Here is a 25646-nt window from a genome sequence, read left to right as displayed (position 1 = left end):
TCAAATAATAAAGTTCTACGCACTACTCAACAGTAAAAAATACTGCTGAATAAGCTCACAATAAATAATTAGTTGTGATCCTATATAAAATCTCATAATTATCCATTTTTGTGAGGAGAAAAATGTCATCACCACATGAGCTGAGGAAGTCCTATAACCTTTGTCAGATTGGTGCAGGTGAAAAATAAACCTCGGAGGCTGCTGCTTAGTTCGTCCTGAACCAAAAGAGCACAGCGACTTCTCAGACACACAATTATGTGGAACAGCTGAAAACATTGTTTAAATTTAGCTTACAATAATTAGCAGAGCGGGCAGCACAGGGGCTCCAATTCTCTCCAAGTTCAGGTACAGTTCACATTCAATTAGGAACCATAATGGCTTTAATGTGAATCCATGACTATATTGTGTGTGATAACCCTGTGATATACCTCCCGTCTCTCACCTAATGCATGCTGGGTAACGCTCCAGCCCCTGCTGTGACCCTGCACAGGATAAGCGGGTATAGAAATTGGATGGATGGATAATTAGTAGAACTGACAGCACTGGCAGCCATGACACTGTGATCACATTTATCATCTCCATTACTGTAATCATAATTCCAACCATCATAATCATAATCAGCGTTAAACTGGTATCTTCATCGACATCATCACACACCCAGGACGATGGGATTTTATATTATTACCTCCGCCACCATCCTCATCATCATCATCGTCGTCGTGGATACGCTGGCCGACGTCACCGCCCCGGCCCGGCTTCCCCTTCATCATCCTCCTCCTCGGTGGTTACATGGACCTTGTCAGGTCTCATTTCTTAACAGCGGCAGCATATAATGAGAGCCATAACCATTATTGTCCAAAGGTCTCCTGTTCCAATCCTTTACTTTACCAAATGACTTTCCCTTGCCCCGGCTCTCTCGTCATCTCTATTTCCCATTCCCCTGCTCTAATTACACACTGTTTGTTTGGCCTCCTGGCTGCCCCCTAATGCAGAGGAGAGGCGTCATTAAAATGATTTACAGATGTAATCCCCCCCTCCCTCCACTCTCTTTCTCTCTCCGTTCCCCCCTCCCGCTAAATTCCCGCCCCCTGGCAACCCCCAAATATAACTCACCCTAATATCACCGGCGGGATTAAAATCCGTTTTCATTAATCCCTTTTACTCGCTGCCTCTCTCTTTTCATGCTTTCTCTCTTACTGCCCTTTCCACCTCGGCAACTTTCTCCAGCATCGCCCCCCCATAACTTTTGTTGCTTAAAACCTTTTTCATGAGCCGACATTTTGCCCCCTTCATTCTTTCCTTTCCTCTCCTCTCCTTCTCCCTTTCAGACACATAAACATTATTCGTCTCTGTAATTATGTTATGGTTAGAAACTGCAATCATCTCGGGTGCCTGACTCAAATGTTATCTCCCTCCATTTACTCTGCTCCAAACGTGAAGAAAAGGAGGAGAGGCAAATAGTTTCCTTCCTCTTCTTAATCTGCCATCACAGGCTATGACCGCTTTCACTTTTTCTTTCTTTTTTTGTCTTATTTGACCTTCTGGAACAACCACAAGAGCACATAAAAACAGCCCACCCTGTTTCAAGTATAAAATGTATACAAACAGACAAACAGCAGGATTAAAATCAGATTTAATTAATCCCTTATTCCCACTGCCTCCTACTCAGCGATGCTCCCTTTCTTGCACACTTTCCACATCACTAGTTTGCTCATTTTATCCCTCAACCCCTATCTTCTCAGGTTAAAATGGTTTGTGTGTGTGTGTGTGTGTGTGTGTGTGTGTGTGTGTGTGTGTGTGTGTGTGGGCAGGTAAATAATTTTTTATTCAGCTCCCTGGCTCTATGTTATCTCTCTTACCTGATTTTCCCACACCTCCACTCTCTGCTTTTAATTAACACTCTTTATTTCACAGTTCTCTCTGCTAATCTCTCCATCAGTGGCCTATAGCACTAGAGGCTGAGCTTTCACTCCCACCGCGGGCTCTTTGTACTCTTTCAAAACACAAACGGCAACAAACACAAATCCAAGCACGCACATGCAGATAAATCCCCCCACACACACACACTCACTCACCCCCCCACACACACATCTCTCTTGAAACACATTAATACACTCAAATGAAAATGCAAAAGTAAAGATGCACTGGCGAAAATATCTGTCATCTGGTTTATACAGAGAAACGTTTTCTCTTTCTCCTTTTGTGCCGGCTGTTTCAGGTGGTGAATAATGCTGCTGTATTAACAGTTTTGGCTGATAACTGATGCGTTTCAACTTCAAATAAAGTGGGCCATTTCAACATAGCCAAGGTAAATCTTTGCCGAGTGAGATCCATACTGATTAGTCGCTATACCCTACAGAGAAAAGGAAGTGATAATTGTGTGTTTTTGTGTGTATGTATGTCTTTTATATGAATTTCTCTGCAAAATGTGCTGATGTGATTAAGCTCTCGCACTCATTAGGTTGGTTTAAATGGGCCGGTATATTCCGTCAGATGTCTGGTAGCTTCAGAAACACTCTTCTCTAACGCCTTTTCAAAGTCGAATAAGAGTTGCTATCACCGACAACATCTGTAACTTTGCGAAACTAACAACATAACATTCACACCCACTTCACTCACTCATTGGCCAGCTGTGCTGAGGTGATAAAGTATGCTGAGTTTCTCTCTGCAGCTCTCTTTTTTTCCCATCTGATACACAACTATTTGTGGCATTTTTTATGTGAACAACTGAGTGCAACAGTATGGCAGTCTTCCAGAAGAGGAAGTCTGAAAATGTGCACCATTATCCCCATATCTAAACTACATTACTTGTCCCTCCCTTTCTGTGCTGGCCAGTTTTTCACTTCACCTTCGAGTGTAGTAACAATAACCCTGCAACAGCGTGTGAGTCATAATTGAGCAAGGGAATGGCCATCATATTCTATAATTATAATGTTCCAACCCCTAGTAACTCTAAACACTCAACATTTGCAAACCCTGAACCCTAATCCTGAATAAGACAAAAATGGGTCTATTGTATGTTTGTTATCCTGGTTTCTCAAAGTCCAAGGGGATGTAAGGGTCTTGTTTTGTCAGTCCAAAATCCAAAGATATTCAATTTAGTATGAAATAAAACAAGGAGAAGCAGGAAATATTGATATTTGAGGGAGTAAAAAAGACATTTCCTGCCAGTTTTGCATGAATCTATCTATAATAGCAAGAAGCGTCTTTGTGTGTGTGTGTGTGTGTGTGTGTGTGTGTGTGTCTGTGTGTGTGTGTGGGTGTGTGTGTCTAGGGCATATCTCGCTGACCATTAGTCAGACTGACCTCAGATTTGGTATATGGCTTGCACATGGCACGAAGATTTTAGAATTCATTTTTCAAAATACCATTATTTACATAGGACATGTTGCGGCATTGCACTGTTTCCGATCGGACGCCTTTTAGGGGAGCTCCGCCCCATTGTGTGATAGGCCTACACCTGGTCAGTAACACAATTCACTCTGGATTTCCACCCCGACTCATCTCATCTGTTAGTCTATTTAGCCTACCTATCTTTCGGAGTTTTAAAGTGCGCTACAAGGTTCGATTTTCCAATAATATTCTAATAGTTTCCTGCAAATATCAATGTTCAATGTGTATGTGCTGGATGGTGTGGTACCTTATGAAAAGTAAGTGTTTACTTAATCTCCCACTATACGAATACATACTTCCTACTGGCATTGCACTAGTAATTAAAGAAAATATTTGTCCTTCAACCATGAATCAACCCACAACCTCTTCTCACCAGAACCTGATGTCATACGCTTCACATTAATGAAAATATGTGCACATAAAGAGTGCATTCAACACATGTATTTAAAAGAAAGAAGACAGTCATGAGCATGTGTGCTAACAATTATTGTCATTGTCCTTCAATATGTGAATTCTCCTTTTGATAAATTCCCCATTTCGTCTTTAAAATGTGAGAAAACAGTACAAAAAAGCCCATTACAATTTCCCAGAATCCAATTTGACACTTGAAAAACGTTGTTTTGTTCAGCCAAATGTTCAATTCAATTTAAAATGGAATACAACACACAAAAGCGGCACATTCTCACATCTGAGAAGCAGAAACCAGCAAATGTTGCACAATAAATGACCTTACACAACACTCCATCATTTTAACACAAGAAGGTCAGTGTACTCGTCATGGTTAGGACTACTCAGCCTTGGAAAACACTTGCATAATGTCTCCTGTGTCTATGAAGGAGCTTTGTTAAGTATGAGAAAATAACACCCCCTGATGATGTCACAGTGATGTCATCAGGGTTATCTCAGACAGACGGCCTGTGTTACAAACTGGGACTAAAAGTTTTAATTCAGTTTTAATCATGATTCTGAGAGTCCCCCCACAGAATCGCAGGCCTTTGAAACACTTAATCAATTCCCAGAATAATTGTCGATTAATTTTCTGTCCACTGACTATTCGTTTAATCAAGAGATCGTTTCAGTACTAACCTCCACACATGCTTTGCACCGTGCTTACAAAGACCTTCATGAGTGCGCTGACCTGACTGTGAAATAGCAAATGTGGCAAAGAGAAAGATAACATCAAAGAGGAAATTTGGGCTTTGGGCTACATTTTATTTGGAGCCTTAATCTTCCCAGCACATCATGCTGTCGGTCTCAACACATTCTCAACACAGCTCCTCTGTAACATTCAGATACCAGTGTATTCATTTAACACCCTACTTTATACATTATAATTTCATTCTTGTGCACATACAGCATGTTCAATTTGTGCCATAATAACATGCATGAATTATATAGCACTATGAGGTGCACATGTGCAATGAATAGGATGTTAATGCTCAGAACATATATATATATAGGCCCTCATTTATCAAACGAGTGCAGATCGAAGCATATATTTATCAAACGATCGTATCTCTCCAATCACAGCATAAGAATGATCGGCTGTTGATAAATGTGGCGGCTCGAAACAAGCATCATTTAAATACCACGCCCTAATATATATTCATTCATTCATTATATATCCGATTCAGATGGCTCGGCTCCAGAGTTTACGACACCGAAGGGCGCAATACGGTCAAAAAGAGGATTTTTTTTAATCCCTAAAGTCAGCTTTATTAGCAAAGTGCACTGTTACAAATAACAACAAGAGTGATATAGACATATTACAGAAATACGCAGCGACAGAGATTTATGAAATAAAAGTACTTCGTATAGTTCTAAACTCAAACAAGTTCAGTGAATATTTTACATTTGGAGCACAGACTTAAAAGTTTTCACAGCCTTTTACTTGAAGGAGGTAAACAATGTTTTAAAGTAAGTTTTAATCCAAAAGAAGAGGAATTTCTCAGAGGCAGAAAGTGAAACGCTGAGGTCCAACAGCTGCAACACAACAAACTGGTTTTGTTTGGCAGCATAAAAGTGAAAAGGAAGGAAATCAGTGCCGCTGTCAGCAGAGTAGCGGACGATTAACCCTCTGGGGTCTATGATCACGCTGGTGTTTGGCTTTTTGTCAAAGCCCCATAACAAGATATGATCGTTTTAATTTGATAGTACAAAAATACTTATTCAACTGTAAAAGTAGGATGAAACGAGGCAGACGTGGCATTCTGTAAAAATGGAAAAAAGTGGTCTAATCATCTAACACTGTTCCTATAAATAAACATGTTTTATGGTATTTTTTATGTATTGTTTTATTATATTTAAATTTTACCTATATATGTTCATATTTGTAACCTATGTTTTACATTTTTCAGGTCTTTCAGGTCTTAAACAGTTTGAGCATATTTTTTTTATTGTCATAAATAGTATAATTTTGGGTTAAAGTGAAAAAGTAATTTTAGATCATGTTGAAGTTGTGCTGAGAAAATACCAAACATGGGTATAGTAAATAGTATGCGGTATATAAAGGGCAAATAGGCTCAGAACCCAGAGGATTAAACTCCCGATGAGGTTGGAATATTTCATTTATACATTGTGATATACAGTATAAAGCCTAATAGCCTATACACTATCCAAATATTGTTATTGTTATGATGGAGGGATACTATTCACCAACCGGGAACCAGTGGTGAAGGAGACGCTGACGCTCCAGTGTCCAGCAGGATAATGGTAAATAACAGAAGACAAACATTTAATAACTTCGGCTAGTATTCGGTTTCAAGAATTTCAAGAATTTTGTCACCATTAAAAAACAAAACAACACAGAGTTTTATCAGCTCCAGGCATCAATACAATAGTCTAACATCAATTCTCAGACTCAGACCTGTGGACTTCACGCTGACTCAAATTTGCGTACACGAGCTGAGAGCAGACGTGAGATCTGATCGTACTCTCCGCAAATGATAAATGATAAATGCCGAGCTTTGCGTAGAAAATGATCGTGCGCCCACTTTACGCTTACTTTCTGTCGTACGCTTGTTTTATAAATGAGGGCCATAGTGTGGGATGGATGTGTGTAATTACAAAAAATGACTGCTGACTGCTGTGGAGCTGTCAGAAGATGTTGCCAAAGCAAAATTAAGGACAAAACAAGTCTGTTTTATATCCAAATAAGTTCAAACAGGGATCTGTTGACAACCATTACTGGATAATTGTGCAAACAGGCATCACGTGCATGCATTTGCACAAAATGTCACACTACCTTGAGATGAATATGACACAACAATGCACACACAGGGGTTCCTAAATCTGCCAGAGTTTACACAAGCATATTCTGCTTTGTTGCATATTCAGACTTTTAGTTTTGACTCATGTGGCTCCTGGAGAGTCGACAGCACACTTGTCTACACCTGTAAACACCTGCAGGCCGGATTCATCACTGCTGACTGAGCTTTGCACTGTTTCAGCTCAATACACTTTCTGCAAAATGGGCAGTATGAGCTCACACAACACTCGATGATCTCTCTTTGACAAATTCTGTTATTAAGCCTGAGGTTAAACTATACTTCATGACAGGTATTTACACTAAATACCTGGTGTTTCTGTTGCTGGGGCTTTATATGAGGGCAATCTTTCTGAACTGTAGAAATAACTCATCGTATTGGATGCTGGAAACAAACACTCCAAGATTAGTTCTATTTTTTAATGAAAACTAAAGCTGAAATATCTTATAGGAAGCTTCCATTTTCCCAAACCAATCTATCTCCCATCACTTGCCTATTTGTTTTTACAATATAAGTTATTTTGTTTTTATTGCCGCAGTGGTTTGTATAGGATGGGCTTTTTCTCCTTCTGTAGTGCAGTGCAGTGTCGACTTTGTATTGTTTCAGTTACTGGACTGTTTTCCAATCAAATGCCGCTGAGCTTTTCTGTGCCAGAATGTAATAAAAGTGTCTGCTGGTTATATAGTCTTTTACAAATCATTAATGGTGGCTGAGGGAGGCCAGCGATGATGTCACCACATTTGGCATCTTTTCAGAGAGAAACGGGGAAAAAATTATAATTATTTGCTTTCATGGCTAATGTGTTTTTGTCCGCTGACCATGCAGTTACACTCTGAACTTTCTCTGGAGTACATAACTACTTACAGTATATAATCCAGCTTAATACACCAAAAATAATATTATTGCACTAATGTTATGATAAAAGTACTAATCTCCATCCTGTATCTCCATTGTAGGTTGATGCAAGTCTACTTATAAGATAGAATACTGTTGATCATGGAATAATCAATTGATTTGAAAGCCATTATCAGTAGTTAACTTCATGTCAAAATCATATATAGTCCTTTTATTTAATATTTACACATAACATGTACAAAAAAGTGTCAGTTTAAGTTCTTTCGGCATTTCTAAAGTACCTCAAACAGAACTTTTGCATTTCTGTTCTGCAAAATTCTTGTTAATTTTTAGCCAACTGATTCACTGATACTGATATATCTTCAATTAGCTTTCCGCCAATATATTGTTATGGCCATTTAATCACTCGAGGATAAATGTGTTTCTGGAGATGCAAATATTCACACACATTTCTGAGGATGTTCACACAGTGCAGACGTGTTACCAGAGCGCGTTTCTCAGTTTCTAAGTGTTTTCCTGACAATTAACTGTCATTAACACAAATGCTGCACAAAAGAAATGGATGTAGCCACGAAGCTTACAGTGAGAAGCCCCGGTAGCTCGTCTGGTAGAACCTGCATACAAAGGTTAAGTCTATAGCTGCAGCCTGGGTTTGATTCTCCTTTTACTGCATGTCATCCCCTCTCTCCCCCTCTTCTCTTCAGCTGTACAATGACAGCATGAGGCTGCTGCTGAGAGCTCCAAGACGCTCCAGTGCAAGCCATATGTTTGTCGGTGTAGGGGTACCCACCTGCTCTGCTGTGTTACTGAATCTGATGTACAAATTTATGTGTAGGGCACATAGACTGAGTCGCAAAACAACTTAATCTCTGTCCTGGTAAACCCTGCATGCAGATTTCAGATTTTATTCCAGTCTTTGGAACTACTGGTGAACATGTCTGTATGCTAGACATTGAAATTTGTGGAAAAGTGCCTTGTACTTTTTTACTCTGTGTTGTTATTTTGCTGTATGTTGGCACAGATTGGATTTTTGAACTGGGGGGTACGAAGCTGTCGGCAAATGATTTCAACTCAATGAGTTTTTTTCCACTCCATGCCTTAACCAAAACATGTTTTATTCAAACATTTTAAATGAACTGTAGTGTAAACTGACATACTAACATAAATAAAAAGAAGTTTGTACATGAAATTCCCAGTGCAGCCAAACAAATTTACTGACTTGAAGCTGACTCAATGAAGGACCCAAAAACATCTCTCCTCCTTTCATTACCTTGAACATACTGCTGGGCAATTTATTATCTGTCCAGTCTGTCAAGCCTTTAGAACCAGCGTGTCCCACAGGATTTTTTTTGTCAGAAATTTTTGCCCTAAAAGCCTTAAAGTGGTGCCTCTCACAGATTCTATTGCCACTATTCCATCTTAATCATTGCATATTTTAATGAATTATTGTAAAGGAGAATAAGGGTTCCGTTTTATTTAAGGCGTCATATTTTTACAGTTTTCTTGTAAATTCTGTGGGGGACTCTGTTAACACATCCATGTGCTCTTATTTTGAAAGCTACATGTGTTTGCTTTTATTTTAAAAGGTGCGTCTAACATGTTTCTACCGTAACGCCTTATGGCGTGTTTAATTCACACTCAAAGTCCGAATTTCAAAGTCAGAACTTGTAGCTTAGAACAATGTCGAAAATTCTGACATTTGTATAGACCATGAACGCACCATTAGCCGTAGCACAGACGGATTGGGATCACTATGAATCTGGGGGGATATATCTCCCCCATTCCTAGTGCCATCTGTGCGCATGCCCTGGGTCTGAAATAAAGGATTTTTATTGTACTAGCCAATAAAGGCACCAAAAACCACCCCAAAAATAAACTTTATAAAAAAGAAAGCATGCATGTTTAAGACTCTTCTGTATTGGTTTTGCTTGCATCAACATTAGGCAACAAATGTCCAAAATTGTGATCTCCCACGTTGTTTTATGAGTAGAGGAGAAAATAAGAGCAGACAGGGAAAAATGTGAAGAAAAGTTGGGAGCGATAACCCCGGCTGAACTTACACCATGCAGATGAGGTTGTGTGTGTGCGTTGCTCTATCCATCTCTGTCATCCAGCCTTGCGATGTCTTTATTGTACTGAATTACATTACACCGCCGTGCTGTGTTTACACAGGGGAGACACATCACATAATTGAACGAGTGTCACATTCAGATCCAGACGATTGTTAAATGTAAATATAGCATTGGCAAAGTGGCTCTGAAACCCATGTTGCATTTATAACAGTGAATAGCTCCATATTCGAGCTGCAGGCGGAGCAGCAGTTAGGCACAGATGATTTCCTAGAACTCTCCTCTTCACTCTAATAGCGTAAAAAAACAATGTTCTATCACAGGTGCTTTGATACGATGTTGAGGGGTAAGCAGCAGTGCGGAGAAAATCAACGCCACCATTGAGTGAAGACATCAGGTGTGTAATGCCATCACATACTCTCTGTCCTGCTTTATAACACCCCGTTTGTGAAAGACAGTCCGGTCTTTCCAATCAGGCTTTTATTGTCCTGTAATGAATACATTTCCCATAAAAGAGAGGCGCTGTGGGAAAAGGGGAGAGAGGGAGGAAGAGCGATAAAAAAAAGACCCAGAGCAGAGAGGTAAATGAGGATAAAAGTGGAACGAACGACACACACAAGCGAGAGTGAGCGGTGGGGGATTTAGGGGTGAGCAGGCTCCAGGGTTTTGGCCAAGTTCTTCGCTTTTTCCGGCACCTTCATATTTCACTCCCACTGTTTTCAGTTGAGGATAAAAGGAGTTTTGTCAGACTTTGGTTTGTACTTGCTGTTGCAAATCAGCATTCAGTTTGCTGGTTGCTGTGTGTGCCTGTTTTCTAGCGTGTTAAATAACCCTCATTAAAGGGCAGCAGCCACTAATAACTATGTCCGAGCTGCACCAAGTTTGTCCCCGTGCCCTGTCCCCTTCTCTCCTTGTTTAATTTCCCCTCAAGCCTGCTTATTGATTTCGGCCCCTCCATTTCGTAACTCTTTTTATTAATAATACAAAGCAATAACAAGAGTGTCACAACCCTGAGTTTCGCACAAGCAATTAATGAGATTAATCTTAAGCTGGCGGATGTGTGTTGGCGATGCTCTTTACAGTACGGGTCTCTCGCCGTCAGCACGTCTGACCTCAACTTTTTTTCCTCCCCTCTCCTCTAGGCTTTCCCTCTATAGATCTCTGCCAAGTCAAACTTCTGAAAGAAGGTGCAGAGTGAAAGGCAGAAAGAGAGTGGCAGAGGTTTTGGGCCAAGTACAAAAGAATGGGATTTGATACTGAGACTGAGCAAAAGAGGCTATGACGGAGAGAAAGGGAGGCCAAGAGGAAAAAAGAGTCAGAGGGGGAGACTAGTAGGGTGGGAGAAATGGAGGAGGAACTGCCAAAAGGCAAGCCTTGGTGGTAAATTCAGAAGCGGACAAGGTGGGAAGAGAGGGAGACAGGGGAGGAGGCAGAGAGAAATACGGATGTGCTGAGGGGAACAGAAATGAATAAAAGATGGAGAGAGACAGATAGGATCGAAAGGTAGCTGAGGTGAGTGAGAGAGCTGCTGGAACTATTAGATTCTCAGTAGGCAGTCCCTCCCTCTCTCTGCCTCTGCTGTAGTTATCAAGTCTAGTTTCGTGTGATGCCGTTAATGCAACGACTAAACTGTCACAGTGTGACATGAGTGCAAGTTCAAGTAGGCGCTCATTCATCTGTTTGTGCGAATTGCATGCATGTCCTGTATATATGTGCAGACCTCCATCTGTTGGTTTGAATCTCCACGTTTTTGTGTGGGAACGCGAAGCATGAAGGAAACTTTTCAGAACTGTGTGTACGTGTGGGTGGCTGTATGGCAGAACATCACCAACTACAAGTATGTGAAAGTCTGTCAACAGCAACAGATTGTTTGGATCATACTGACACATTTTAAATGCTTTACTGGAAGGTAAATCAGCCTGCATGCAGGATGGAGGTTGTGTATATTCTATGACACGCGGGTAAGAAAACAGCACCTGTGCAACTCAGACAGGCTACCTGTTACTGCTGAGAAGGAGCACAATTGTCAGCTGTCTAGCTCTTCTCAATTTTGTATTTTTGGTAAGCCTGCCAGGTGTAACCCACAAACTGTCAGTTTGTGAACATGCCCAAGGCTGCCAAATATCAGCATCCCGAACACATTTTGTGTCCTAGCTCAGTGATATCTGCACACAGGGACTGGTGCTTCCAGTTGATATTTCCAGTTTATTACAACTTGGGTGTAATTTTTGTGGCTCCGGCTATAATTTTTTATTGGTCATGATAACATTATGCTCATCAAAGTAAGGAGCAAGAAGCCCAAACGACGTGATGGTCAGACAGGTTGTAAAAACGCCAACTGTTCAGCTAGATAATCTGAACCATTTTATTCAAACCCAACGCGAGTGCACCTGAAACTACATTTAGTACAGTAGGTCAAAGTTAATGCAGGAAGTCATTCCTACATTGTCTTCCAATTATGTTTGGGTAACCTGAGTTGTTTTGCCATCTGTGTGATCATCTGATGATCTATTTTGCCCCATTGGACTTTATAGCGAGGTCGCTGTCCCTAAATCACCAATTAACATGAATAATGTTATCAAAATGAATAGAAATGATAGAAAAGTGAGAAAAATGAAAGTGAGGTCCATGTTGAAATAAACCAGTATAATCTTCCTTCATTTGCAAAAACAACAACAGTTGTTTGTAGATTGGATCCGTTTCAACAGTTGGAAAAGCATGTTTTCTTTAAAAACCGAAATCAAAATAAATCGCCAAAATTACAATAATTTTCAAAGACAAAAAATGGAAAAACACAAATTGTTTTTGAATTTTTTTAAACTTGTGATGATCCTTGAATGAATAATTAGCCAGAAAGCTTCAATCAGGAAAGATGGCCAAATCTAAGCTTGAAATTGTGATAATTCCCCACAATCACTTTATTCTACCCGTTCCGTTTTAAATTTCGGCAAAAATAAAACATTAACAAAAAACAGATTCTGTAAAAAACATTAAATTCTGTGCAACTGTGCACAACTGGGAAGCCATGAATGACTCAGATGAGACCAATGGTCACATGTCAAAAAAATCAGCAAAAACTTCAGGCTACACAGAATAGAGAGGAGAGGTTGTAAAAACATAGTAGTTCAATATCTAAAGCAGGTGGCGTCTTCATTTTTTTTTTTCAATATTGGTAACACTTGTGGGCATTTGCAAATGCTGTTTATATATAGATTCCATTTTTTCAATTTTTTAAATAAAATAAATGATGAAAGAAAGTGAAACACTTGTTAAAAAAAACAAGCCTGCAGTGAGTAAAATGTGACAGTAAAACACTCCTTGAAATAGCTTTGGCGTCGGAGGGCTAATCGAAAGGTGATAAACAGTCACATGTGCATCGTGTCCAGAATATATTCATCCCACTGTGTTAATGATGGCAGCAACAACATCAGGCGAGGTGTTGGTTATATCAGCTTCGCACATAAACCCACACACTGAAAGGGAAAAGGACAACAGATGCATCCTGAGCAAATGATGCACTATTTTGTGTGATTGTGCTGTTGGTCCTGTAGCGTGGGTGGGTGACCAAATCGTGTGCTACAGTGCCAGTAACGGTCAAGTATGACTGTGTGTTTGTTTGTGTATATACACAGAATGTGGCTGATTATGCGTGTGTGTGTGTGTGTGTGTGTGTGCTGAGGGCTGAAATGAAGGTGGGCTGTTATCATCTCCCACTGCCATCCATCCCACCTCTCTGTCCTCTCAGTGGCAGGTCCATGTAAGTTGGTTGCAGCCACATAATTTTCAGGAGGGTCGGATGGCAGCGTTTTGCTCCCTTACACCCCACCCACCCTCCCTCCCTCCCTCCCTCCCCCCACCAACCCTGGCCATTCTCTGCACTTCACAACTGGATGAGCAAAGCGGCGGCGGCTACCTACCTGCTCTGTGATTGACTGCAGTGCTGCTGAACGCGCCTCACTGTATCTGTGCCGTGTTTATTGCTTCTTTCACCTTCGCCGTAATTGAGTCCCTTCCCCATGCGAAATATGCACCGTCAGACGGACCGATGTGTGTGTGGAAGGAATCTGTCAGGGGTGTGTGTGTATATGTGTGTGTGTGGGAGCTGGGACTTGACTGACAGGCTACATAACTCAATTCAGCAATTCTGAGGGAACCTGATGGCTGTTTTCATTTGTGTGTATGTGTGTGTGAGAGAGACAGAGTGTACACAAATCTGTGTGTAGCTATCCGACAGATAGTGTCACCTGTATATATGTGACAGTCTATATGTGGGCTCCTATATAGCCCTGTGCAATTTTACCAATGAGAACCTGGCATATCTGTAAAAGGAAGGTGTGTTTATGCGTGTGTGCAGAATTTTAAAAAAGGACCCAAACTATTTAGAAAATGTACATTTCTGAGAGCATCCTCGCTTATGCACAATTTAGGCTCAGGCTCAGGCCGAGTCAGTCAGGAGTGTGTTTGGCATGACAAAAACGTCAGGACAATGATGCATGTGTATGTGCCTGCAAGTGTGAGCAGAATACTGCGCAGCCTCTCTCCAACACACACCTACACAACAGCACACACAACTGTAAAATGGCCAATATGCCAAGAGCAGGCCAAGTAGAAGAGGTGAATCATGATATATAATGGATAAGTGAGATAAAGTGCCATAGAGGTTAAGGGAGAGAGATGGAAAAAGTAGAGGAGGAAAAAAGGAGAGTGATGGAGTGTGTGTTTGCGTGTGAGTGATGGCCTGATCACAAGAGATTGGTAGGAAGTTGATGAGGGAATTAAATATGAAGGAGCTAAACTCTGCTTTGCTGCAAATAATAATAGGAAGGCAAAGTTATGCATAGGCTTCAGGAGAAAGGAAAGGACAAAGGGAGGGGGAGAGAAGATATAGGGTTAGTTAAAAACAGTCATGGGAGCTGGAGAAGGTGGGTGGGAGATGAATGGAGATGGTTGAGGGGACTGCACGGTCTCTGAAGTGCATGTACGGTGAAAATAAGCCTCCACCTCCAGAATATTGCAATGCAGCATAAGTAAAATGCACAGTTCAGCAAGCCCAGAGCAAGAGAGATGGGGAGAGTAGGTAAATCTGGAGGTACGGTAAAACAGGGGAGGGAGGGAAAAAAAGCAATTGTCTATAAAAAGAAAACAGAAAGTTAAAAGTAAAGGGAGAAAGTGAAAGTGTAACTTATCCTGGGAAACAAGAACAGTGGCGGGTGAGGAAGCGGGGAGAAACCCAGAATAATATAGGAAATGACTCGATACGGCGCGTGTAAATGGAAGGAGAGGGAGGAAAATAAAGAGTCAGACAGAAGGAAAAAACCATTTTGTCTATGCAAATGAGGAGAGCAAAGCAGAAGCACAGGCGTTGGAGCTCGCCACCTGGGCCCTGTCAATCCTCCCTCTCTCCTTTTCTCTTCCGCTCACTGTCTACCTCTCCACACCTGGCCCGAGCGTTGCTGTACCCTGCGGCTACAGTGTGAGAGATAGAGAGGAAGAGGAGGCGGGGAACGGGGTGCAAGCAGTAGGGAGGCAGGAGAGACTGTGAGCCAAAAGATCCATCAGCAAGCGATCCTGGCAACGAAAAAGTCCCCCACTCCCCTTCACCAGAACCTGTCTTTCCAACTATCAGTGGGTCTCCCTCTCATTGCAAACTCTCAATAACAGTTGGAGCGGATTCATGCGGACCAATGCACCTGGAGCACGCAGGAGGGGGGTGTGCATGGGCATGGGCATGGGCATTTAAGTACCAACAAGGTTAGATGTGGAAAGACAAGCGCACAGGGAGGGCGTAAAGGAGGACTACAAAAAGCTTTTGTGTGATCATGGTGAGTACAAACAAAAAGACACTAAGTCACCGCTGAGCCCCTTGAACCTGCTTCACGCTGCGGGAGAATTGGAAGGGAGGGATCAGAGAGAAGGGAGGGGTTGAGGGAAAGAAAGACAGATGGAGGGGGAAAGACCAAGGTATAAAAAAGGCAGGGAGAGAAAAAAACCAGAGCGGCAATCAAGAGTGAAACAGCTTTTGTTTGAGGACAAAAGGCAGAAAAAAGGATGCTACATGGAAGAGAAAGAGTCTGAAAACATTGTCTGGGTGCATTGGTGAATATGTTTTTGTACTTGAAACATAATCAGCAGGTGTGTCCCTCTATTTGTCAGCGCTATCCTGGGAAAGCTCATAAAAAGGAGGCCAGAGAGGGAACATGACATTTAAAAGGCACGGAGCATCAAGACACAACACGCTGTGGTAAATAAGTTTGGAAACTCCAAAAGGTCTCGGCAGTCTCCAGAGTGCAGCGTAATGTTTGGAGCCATGCATATGCAAATTTGTGTGTGTGTGTGTGTGTGTGTGTGGAAGCCAAGTCTGCTTGTCTGCTTCGCCACAGATTTGTGCACACTTCTGTAACACGGCCAGAGATTTGTACATCAGTCATCATTTGGGATCAACCTGCTTTTTAATTACCTATGGTTTATGTTTGTTTTTAATTTTCCCCCATAAGCTCGTAAATCGCTTTCCCCACAGCACAACTCGAATCCATCTCCACGGTAAATAAGCATCAGTTATAATTGCATATACAAGTAGCGTGTGCTGTCACAAAGGTACATTTGACGGCCCCTACAAATGCTGTCATGGTCTTGAGTGAAGTGCTTTAGAAGCGGAGGAAAAATATGAATACATAAGTGTTGATAAATATATGATAATGTTGATGTTATTATACTGAATCTACACAAGTGAGCCAATTAGGATTGGAGTTTTTATACAGTTAAGGAGATGTGTTGCTGATGTGCAGCTTACCTGATTCATAGCACCACGGCAGCACAGTTGACAGATTTAAAAGTCATTTGAACGAAACTTATTTATCTTTATCTTTCTTATATTCATGAATGCAATTCAAATTCAAGTTAATGACAAAAAAACGATGAGAAATTCTGCATAATTATGTGCAATCTTGCTACCACAATGTTATTTTAATATTTACCCTCTGCACAACATATTCAAAAAGAGCTTTGACTGAGAGGAAGAAGTGGGATGTTTTCTAATAAAAAGGACTTTTTGAAAAAATGTTGAAATTGGTGATTTTTTTTTTTTTTTAATACCACTTGATGAATTTTTCAATTTTCCAGAGTAAAACTGACTAAAAAAAGCTGTCCAAAATGTCAAATTATGCTTTGTTCAACATTTCCAGGCAGAGTAATCTAACCAACAGTGGCACATTAACCAGATATGGAAAACGTCTCCTCCGTTATCTCGGATGAACAAAATCCTGACGTTGATAAATTAACTTCTGGTCATTTTTGCAGACTCACGCTTCCTCATATAATCTTCCCTCGGATTCTCGAGCCTTCATTTTTGTTGGCAGTCTCAATTTCCTGCCTTCCAAATCATACATCAAGTTTTTGCTTCAGCGTGCCTCGGCATTACGACAGATTAATGCAATTTAAGCTTACACGAACGTTATGCAAAACTTAGACATGATTACAAGTGCACCACTCTGTCATTTTATATTGCAGAGATTCATCTTAAGATACATTTTAGTCGCTGGCATGAAATGCATATTTATTTATGTTGGAGAAGCACATTTTAAAAATCACGTCTTATGGGTCATTTTGGATCAGACATACAGGAAACTGGAAGCTGCTCAGATAAATGGGAGGACAGATGGTAGCCATCTTGGCCCTTGGGAAGAGAAAAAATAATCAAGAGTGAAAGAACATTCCCCCACAGCTTTCTTTTATTAGTTTCTCTTGCAATAAAGTATGTTACTGTATATGCAGTCAAGAGGCGACAGTGCCACGCTGTGTGTACTGTGGTGCTTTCAAAACTCTAGGATCTATATTGCAGACACAAAAACCACTTGCTGTCCGTCACTGCGGACTCCACACAAGCGAAAAATAACTTTGGTGCCGACTACAGAACCCCACTGGCCCCCACAAGCTGTTTCACAACTCAGTTCACCAGTACGGCCCCAGCGGGTGGCAGTTGCTATGAACCACCGTTTCTCCGCAACTGCACCCAATGCCCAGGGCTTTTGTCAAACTCGTTCAGTATCACAGACTGTGCGGCTGTTCCACTCCTCTCCTACAATGGCCAGGAAGCAAAGACGCGGCCCTTCTGCAGCACATGATAACATTATGCAGCCGACAGATGGACACGTAGATAGGAACACGTCTGTGGACACGAGTCAAAGCACCGATTCAGTCTGCTGCCGCACTTTATAGTAGGCGAGCAGAGAGGAGGTTTACCTGTTAACGGCCATAAGGTGAATCAGCAGTCGTGCACTTAAACGCCCCTTTGGCTGCACGGGAGAAAATGAATCCTGGGAGAGAATCAGCCAGAGCTTTCCTCAAGGTCGCTGGTGCTTGGCCACTTTTTAAGTGGCCTTGCCAACTGTAACAATCTCTGCAGAAACAATCGCAGCACCAATCCAATTTGGCCTGACTTCTTTTCTTCTCTCTTTACTTCAGTGCAGACGGCTGCATAGCCTTACTTTTGTTTTGCCCTGCTGAAAGCAGAGCATGAATTGATGACCTTATGAATCTCAAAAGAGCCCGGCAAATCATTGCGGTAAATCTCGCCCCAGCACATTAAGCATGACCGCAGGCTTATTCCCCTCAATTTTTTCTCATTTTCTTTGTCCATCTCTCCCTCACTGGCTCTTTCCTCCCCACAAGCGCTTGGGGGTCTTTGAGAGCGGCCAACTTCTCGAGGATTGTTTTCATGTGCTGCTAATTAATTGCCTATAATTAATGGTTGTTTACGGTTTGCTAATGAAGTGGATCAAAGCTTACTCCTGATGTTGAAGCCCTTGTCTCAGGCCTGAGAACGAGATAAAGAATAGTCAGATAGAGACGGAGAGAGTGGAGGGGTGTGTCGAGGAAGTATCGTGAAAGCTGCAGTGGATTTTTTTTTTTTTTTTTCAGTAGCTGTGTCAACAATCACTTGGCATCCGTCCAGAATGGAGTGGGGCAATCTGAGTTTGATCTATTGGCAGCTGCTGTTATCACTTGTCTTTCGTTGAGTGATAGCGTTCGGGTTTTTAAAGCACATACACTTAAACAGGAAGTGTGTTTTGCTGTTACATTTGCAAAGATAAGCTGCGCTCACTAAATACATTCCTTTCAAGGCAACGTGCCTTTTTTTCCTCCCAACTTCAAAAGTCCTTTCATAATGTTTTAAACATTCATTAGTATGATCTAATCAAGTCCGATTACACCAGAAAAAATATGTCCTTACTGAGGTTTCTGCATCTGACACTATCACTTTATCAATGACAGACGTGATCATAGCTCAAATGAATTCGCCACTCGTGGGAGAGACATTTTGAGAGTTTTCTAAGATAGAAAACTCATCTGAGACCTCTTCAGCATTGTTGTGTCCGCCTTCTGAAAATCTCCATCTGATTTCCCAGTAGATAGTGCACTGCTTTGACTGGCAATTTTCTGCATCCGACAATCTCATCAAAGCCAACCTATTAATGGCAATGATACGAAGCAGGATTCTAAATGGCAGACAGATGAATAGCCCTGTGCGTGTGTGGGTGTTTAATCCTCCGAGCCGAAGCACAGTGCAGCTTCTCTGAAAGTGGGAGGACTGGCCATGAGCTGCTGGGAAACAATTTCAATACTTGTTTGCTTGTGCCTGTGTGTGTGTGTGTGAGAGAGAGAGAGTGTGTGTGTAAGTGTGTGTGTGCACACTGTGACCTCATCGATCATGACACCTTGTCTCTCTGGTGTGGTCACCTACACAGTGCTTGCCCTCTCTCAGTCTTTATCTCTGTGTATCACCATCCATCTTTCTGTCTCCTCCTCTCCTCCTCCTCCTCACCCCCATCCTCTAATCGCACCAGCACCCTGTACTTTTCTGCTTCGGCCCCACCTTCTTAATCTCACCCTTTCCTCCTTCCTCACTTTTTTTTGCCCTTCTAAATCCGTCATTCGGCGCAGCAGGGGTTCCTCTCTCTCCCTTGTCTTTTTTTTTTTTTTACACCCTCCCATTTCAGAGCTGAAATCCTGCAATCATTCACTTGTTTGTTGGACTCCTCTCCGCCTGACTTTCTCCTCTGCTCCGCTCCTCCCTGCTTCACTGGTCTGTGACGCATGCCCGTGGCGCTTCACCCCCTCCTCGCTCTCCTCCTTCACTCTTTTATACACTGTGCAGCCAGCCATCGCTCCCTCTCTCCCCCTCTGTGTTTCCCTCTAAATCTCTGACCCCATCACTCCCTCGCTGCCCCTGCTAAGCCTGGTCACTCTTCATCAGCTAGCCTCCACTGGACACACAGACCTCCCAAGGGTAAAGGGAAATGGGGTCTTGTTGGCAACCTCCGTGCCCCGCCTTGACAGTTTCACCTGGGTTTAAGTCCTTAACTGATCCTCCTTACCCTGGACGAGCACCTCATTACCACCCGCCCCGTCCTCTTGTCTCGACATCATGTCTTCCAGATGGGATGTGTATTAGCCTCCGCGCTGGCAGAGTACACAGTTTCCAGCTCTTCAATTTTAGGCACTTGCCCTTTTCAGCTCAATCAGCCTCTCTCGCCCAATCAAAGCTAGTGAGGGCTCCATCGCAGCGCCTGAGAGAGGATAATCACCTTGGTTACCGGCGCTACTGGAGGCCGCTGTCTGGCCAAGTTAGCGCAAAGCCCCGCGGGAGCTTCGGAGACAGGTGTCACCGCAACGCGGGAGGGTGTTAAACAAGCCCAGGGCCAAGCGGGAGGTATAAACGTTTACTCTTAGTCATGGAAACTGTGTCACCAATAGCGAGGAATGCTCACCCCATGGCGTTAGTGTTTTAATGCATTCTCACACCAAACATCCCCTCGCTCTCCCTCCCCTCTTTCGACTGCAATCCAACTTTGACTGGCTTAAAACATTAGAACACCTTGTACCCCAGTAGAAAGAATACATAGCAACTGCCTTTTGTGTGTCGCGCCAAGAAGCAGCGCAGAGGGAATCGCTGTTTACTGATTTCACACTCCCGTGGCAAAGACAAATATACAGCGAGAGGGGTCAGTGACTGGAGGAAAGCTGCTGGCTCAGGGGACATCAGGTCACAGAGTGGAGAGCTGCACCCGAGGAGGGGCGTCTCACTGGTGCACAGAGCCAATCAGATCACATGGAGTTAAAAGCGCCAGATTGATTGGCAGGCTTCTGATGCCAGCAAATGGAGGAGACGTCCTTGGCATCCAGCTCAGCATTTAAAAACTTCAACGGCAAAGTTGGTGAAACGCCAGTTGTTCTCACAGAGCGACACATAAGGACGACATAGATCACCATTATGATAATCACAAGCGGCACTGTCTGGGGAATAGTAATGGGAAGGAGATGAGGTGGCAGCTATAAAGAGTGTTTCTACATTAGCGCTGGCCTGATTAGATTGACAGAAAGTTTCACTAATGGACAATTAAACAAATGGTCAAATGAGATATAAGGCTTCAATTACCAATTGGTGTCTTTGTGTGCCCCTTTCAATCACCATGCTTCATGCATTCTGTTTGTACATGAACCTCTTTGTGAGGACACAACTCCTGGTGCTGTAACACGGTGCTGTAAACAGGATGTGAAAAGGGATATGCGATGGTCGAATGTGTCCTTGCAGTAGAAACAAAATGACTCTGCAAGTCTTATTTCCCTTTATTTCTATTTAAGTCGATGTAAAAAATAAAATCCTGTCTGGATCTAGTCTATAATGCTGGAAGGGATTATTGAGATGCAATCATTGTGCAAAACAACAGCAGCTCAAAACAGGAGTTATGGATCGCATTGAAGACTTGGGGGCAGATTAGGAGATAATTACTGTAAAATACATCACCTGCACTAAACGGTGAGCCTAGGAACTTCTTCTGCTTCTGAGTAATGGACCCATAAAAGCCCAGAGGAGAATAAAACCAGCCCACACTAAGCTCCGTAACTCCCTCAGTCATGACTTGCCCAAAGAGCGACACAGTCCAATTTGTTTATGGAGCTTATGTGGGAGCAGTTGCTGAGCTGAGATAGTGGGCCACCCTGTCAGGACCCTTTAAGACTGCATCGGTTGATCAAACAGAGTCGTGCACGACAGCAGTGGAAAAAAAAGGGCTAATTTCAGCTTCTCTTGTGTTGACGGGCAAGCCAGCACCGTCTGCCAAGTTCAGCTTGTCCAATTATTTAGACCTACAAAAGACAGGGAATCACAGAAAAAAAAAAATAATGGAACACTGAAATCTGATTGTACACTAAGCTCAAATTTACACGGTGAACCAGCAGATGGCAGGGCAGAGAGCAAGGAAGGGAGGTCTCGCTCTTTTTAATTAAACTGTCGACAAGTTTATTTTATTTTGGGGGTGAATTATCCTCCAAGGTTTGGATCAAAGGATAAACCTTGGCTTACTGCGAAGACTTTTTCAGCGCATTAAAGAACAAAGAACGACGCTGAAATAGCAAGCGCAGCGCGATGTGGTTGAAAGTAAAAAGGCAATCTTTACTCTGGCATGATGCAAACTGTGTCTGACAAGCATCAAAAACTGCAATTGGGCTGAGACAAACTCTTGCATTAGTAGTCCTATTCCTACGTTCAAAAGAAACTCTAATGTACTACGAAAGCTGTCTGTAGGCAAGGTGTATGCGTCAGTGCACAAGTGTGTTTCTGCACCTATGTGTGTGCTGATGCACATCCATATTTTTTGTTTTTGTGTGTACAGCATTTCCCTTGATGTTTGTGTTTACACGCCAGGCCTCCCTTCTGTGACTCACAGCGACATTGATTTATGCATGGCCTCTGTGTATGTGTGTGTGTGTGTGTGTGCACTAGCACACATATCCCAGCTATAATTGGTATTCAAATCTCCTCCCACAAGTGCGTCCAACTGCTGCCGTTTTTCAACCGCCAGAGCCTGAGCCAAGGTCCAAACAGCCTGATGGGGAACAAGCTCAAAACGGATGGCTCTCATTGCACACATTCAAATAAACAAATGGAGGTGATTTAATGCACACAGCGATAAGGCAGGTGGTAATGGAGGCATTGGAGGGGAATGGGAAGGAGGTGGAAGAATGGAAGTGATGGAGGAATGTGTGCTAGCGATTATGGGTGGGCAAGCAGCAGAGGTGGAGTTAACAGCATTTGTTACTGTACGTGGGGTTTTAAGTTTGGCCCACAGCTGCTGTGGATCAGCCACCCCCACAAAGCCATGCACTCGGTGCACAAACACACAGCGCTGACTCTGTGTGTGAGTGATTGTGTGTGCGTGTCCCTCAGGCCTGCCCGTCAGACACACTGTGAAGTCTTTCTGCCTTTCTTCTCCCACTCTTCTTCCCTCCCTCGCTCTTTTCTGCCTTTCTTGCTCCCTCCATCTTTCCATCCCTCTGTCTCTCATTCGTTCTTCAAAACGAGGGCCAAGTCTCCCAGCCTCGCCATCTTCACAGCACCCTCTCAATCTATCTGTCTGCTCATCCGTCTATCTACCCAATCAATCTGCCCATCTCTATCTTGGCATAATAACAACCCCCATTGCCTCACTCCTTTTCTCTCTTTTTTTTCCCTTTCTGCTAGATTAGTTTTGCCATTTTTCCTCTAGGGAGGAAAAATGACCAATACATGCTGATTTGTTATCAAAAATACAGTTTTTAAAACATATGCATAGTGTGTGTGTGCATCTGTGCAGGATGTTCAGAAACAGACCATCCCTACACTTCCTTCTCTCTCTCCTCCCTCCATCCACCCCCTGCCTGTATCACCCCTCCACCCCCCCGGCCCCCTGTCTCTCCCGGCCCCTGTCAGTGGCTAGATTAATGACAGTGATCAGTGAGCAGCCCCCAGCAGAGGTTGCCTGCAGCTCAGGCAAAACCAGGCACTGTAAGCAGCACACACACACACACGCACACAAAGCACATTTACATGCAACACACAAAGCGTGTGCACAAACGGACGTCCAGACATACAAGCACAGACCTCTTACACAGTACTCCAGTTAGAATGACATACAGACGCCTACACGTTTGTGCATAAATCAAGCCTTCACTGCTACAGGGGCAGACATACAAATGGATCCACACAAACACACACAAGGGAAGAAATCAATACAAAGGCCATGGTGAGGTTGGTATTAGTGCAGCCGGAGGAATGGCTACGGAGCTATGGAGAAATGTAGCTCTGTCTATGTAAAAGAGACATCATCACAACAAAACAGCACAGGTTTGACTGTGACCATGTAAACCTAGCACTTAACCCTTGAAATGCCACAGGACAATGTAAACAAAAGCAACAAAAGCAACCAAAAGACACAGATCATTGAGGCAGCGTATGTGTGCACTTCCTTGTTGCCATTCCGGCTCAGTCTGAATTACTAAAGCTTTGATGAAATTCAATAAGGTTCATCTGCATTTTAGCACATCAAAGCAGATGGCACGAAAACACCATGAGGCTAAACTTACAAATCTCTATTTCTGCAGCAGATGCACTTGTTAAAAGGTAGTGACTATTAATTATATTGTGCCCATAAGGAAGCAATGCTGGACTATCCCACACTGTGAGGTTCCAGTGGGGAGAGTAAAGCGACAAAGGCACTGCAGGTGCCATTACAAGGCTTTGCAATTGATTGTTAGATGTTATTGTATCTGATAAGGTGAGGTCTCAAAGGTCCTTTCAGTCGCTCACACTGCTGCAGAATATAAAAAGCAGCAACAAACACCAGTGCTGGCTCTCCAGTGTGTGACACACGTCTGGTCCACTGCGGGCATTTGTTATGAGCGTCTCATGTGGCTGTCAGAATATTCAGCCGGAGCTTTCTACATTAATGCACATACAATATGTCTCCCGGGAGCTCTGCTGAGCTGCAGCAATGATACAATAAATCCCAATGTCCGGAGAAAATAATCAAAACGCCGTGACGCACGCGGGTCAACAGAGCATGGTATGATTTCATAACATATGTCTTCGTGGGCAAAAAAAAGTGAGAGCGATCCTTTTCCTTTCACTTTTCCTCTTTTTTGTGGTGTTTTGGGGTCTTTCCAGTGTGACCGTTTTGAGAAGTGCACAACACAATGAGTCATACCCAAATAGCATTTCGGATGTAGCCCAGACTTGCGCAATGGGCTTTGATTCTAATTACCCGTTGGCGAATATTAGCAGCAGTCCGCAGGATGATTGTAAACTGAAATAACTGCACGTGTTTGTGTCCCGCGCTGAACGCCTCCTGATATTTCCAGTCAGACTGAAGCCCGGTGCATTTTAAGCGTCAAACAGGACTTAAGCAAACTTGCACGGGAAAGCCACAACACATCGAGGCAGCTTAACACTCTTCTCATTCACATCACACTCATTCACTCTCGGGTCTTACCAGTGCGCACCAGGCAGGCGACGGTGATGATGGTGAGAGGGACGCAGTAGTTCCACACGGTCGCGAAAGCCATCGCTGTCGCTGATATTCCCTCTCTGTGATCTCTTCCTCAGTATTCCTCTTCCTTGGAGAAATCAGAGTGACATGAACCCGCAGGTTCACTCTCCGACAGCGCCTTCAGCGTCTGTGTGAGCGTGTGTATATATGTGTGTGTGATTGGGCGCGCGTGCGGACTGTGCGTGGACGAGTGTGTGTTTTGTCAAAACGCTCAGTGCGTAGTGGCAGGTCTTTACATAGTAATGCTCCCTCTCACACCCACTTTCTCTCTCCCTCGGAATGCCTGAATATGATGGCTTGGCCGGTTTTTCTTGGTTACTTTACATTGTAAATATATTTAAAAAAGCTTGCCAGTAGGGCGGGTCTGTGTGCGCTCCCGACCAATGGCAGAGAGCAGGAGCAGGTGGAGGGGTGTGCGGATGAGAAAGAGAGGCTGGGCTTTAAAAAGACACCGGCAATACAAGAGGAGAGAAGGGGAGGGAAGAAGGGATGCATCTTCCAATTAATTGAAATCAATTCGCGCTAAATGTGATTGATAACCAACATTAATTTTCAGACGCAAATAACCAATTTGTTCCAAATTCAGTCCCACGGACCTAAAAGGATGTGTGGCACTATGATTAGGACGACGAAAATCAGCCAGATGTTTATTGTTTGAGATGATAATAATGTTGCAGTCATTTGTTGTATTCTGAATTCAC

General features: G+C 43.0%; 1 protein-coding gene across 1 annotated transcript in view; it reads right to left on the bottom strand.

The window, feature by feature from the left end:
- The window catches only part of cadm4 (cell adhesion molecule 4), a 198814-nt gene extending 173637 nt beyond the window's left edge, over positions 1–25177 (bottom strand). Inside the window, exon 1 of the mRNA XM_059338570.1 lies at positions 24889–25177. Coding sequence (XP_059194553.1) covers positions 24889–24961 — 73 coding nt within the window. The 5' untranslated portion in view covers positions 24962–25177. The remainder of the gene's footprint in view (positions 1–24888) is intronic.
- Between the last annotated feature and the right edge of the window lie 469 nt (positions 25178–25646).

The sequence above is a fragment of the Centropristis striata genome, chromosome 8, assembly GCF_030273125.1.
Source record: "Centropristis striata isolate RG_2023a ecotype Rhode Island chromosome 8, C.striata_1.0, whole genome shotgun sequence".
In the NCBI taxonomy this organism is placed as follows: domain Eukaryota; kingdom Metazoa; phylum Chordata; class Actinopteri; order Perciformes; family Serranidae; genus Centropristis; species Centropristis striata.
Note: the sequence above shows the minus strand (reverse complement) of the source record. Positions and strands in the feature narration are given on the sequence as shown.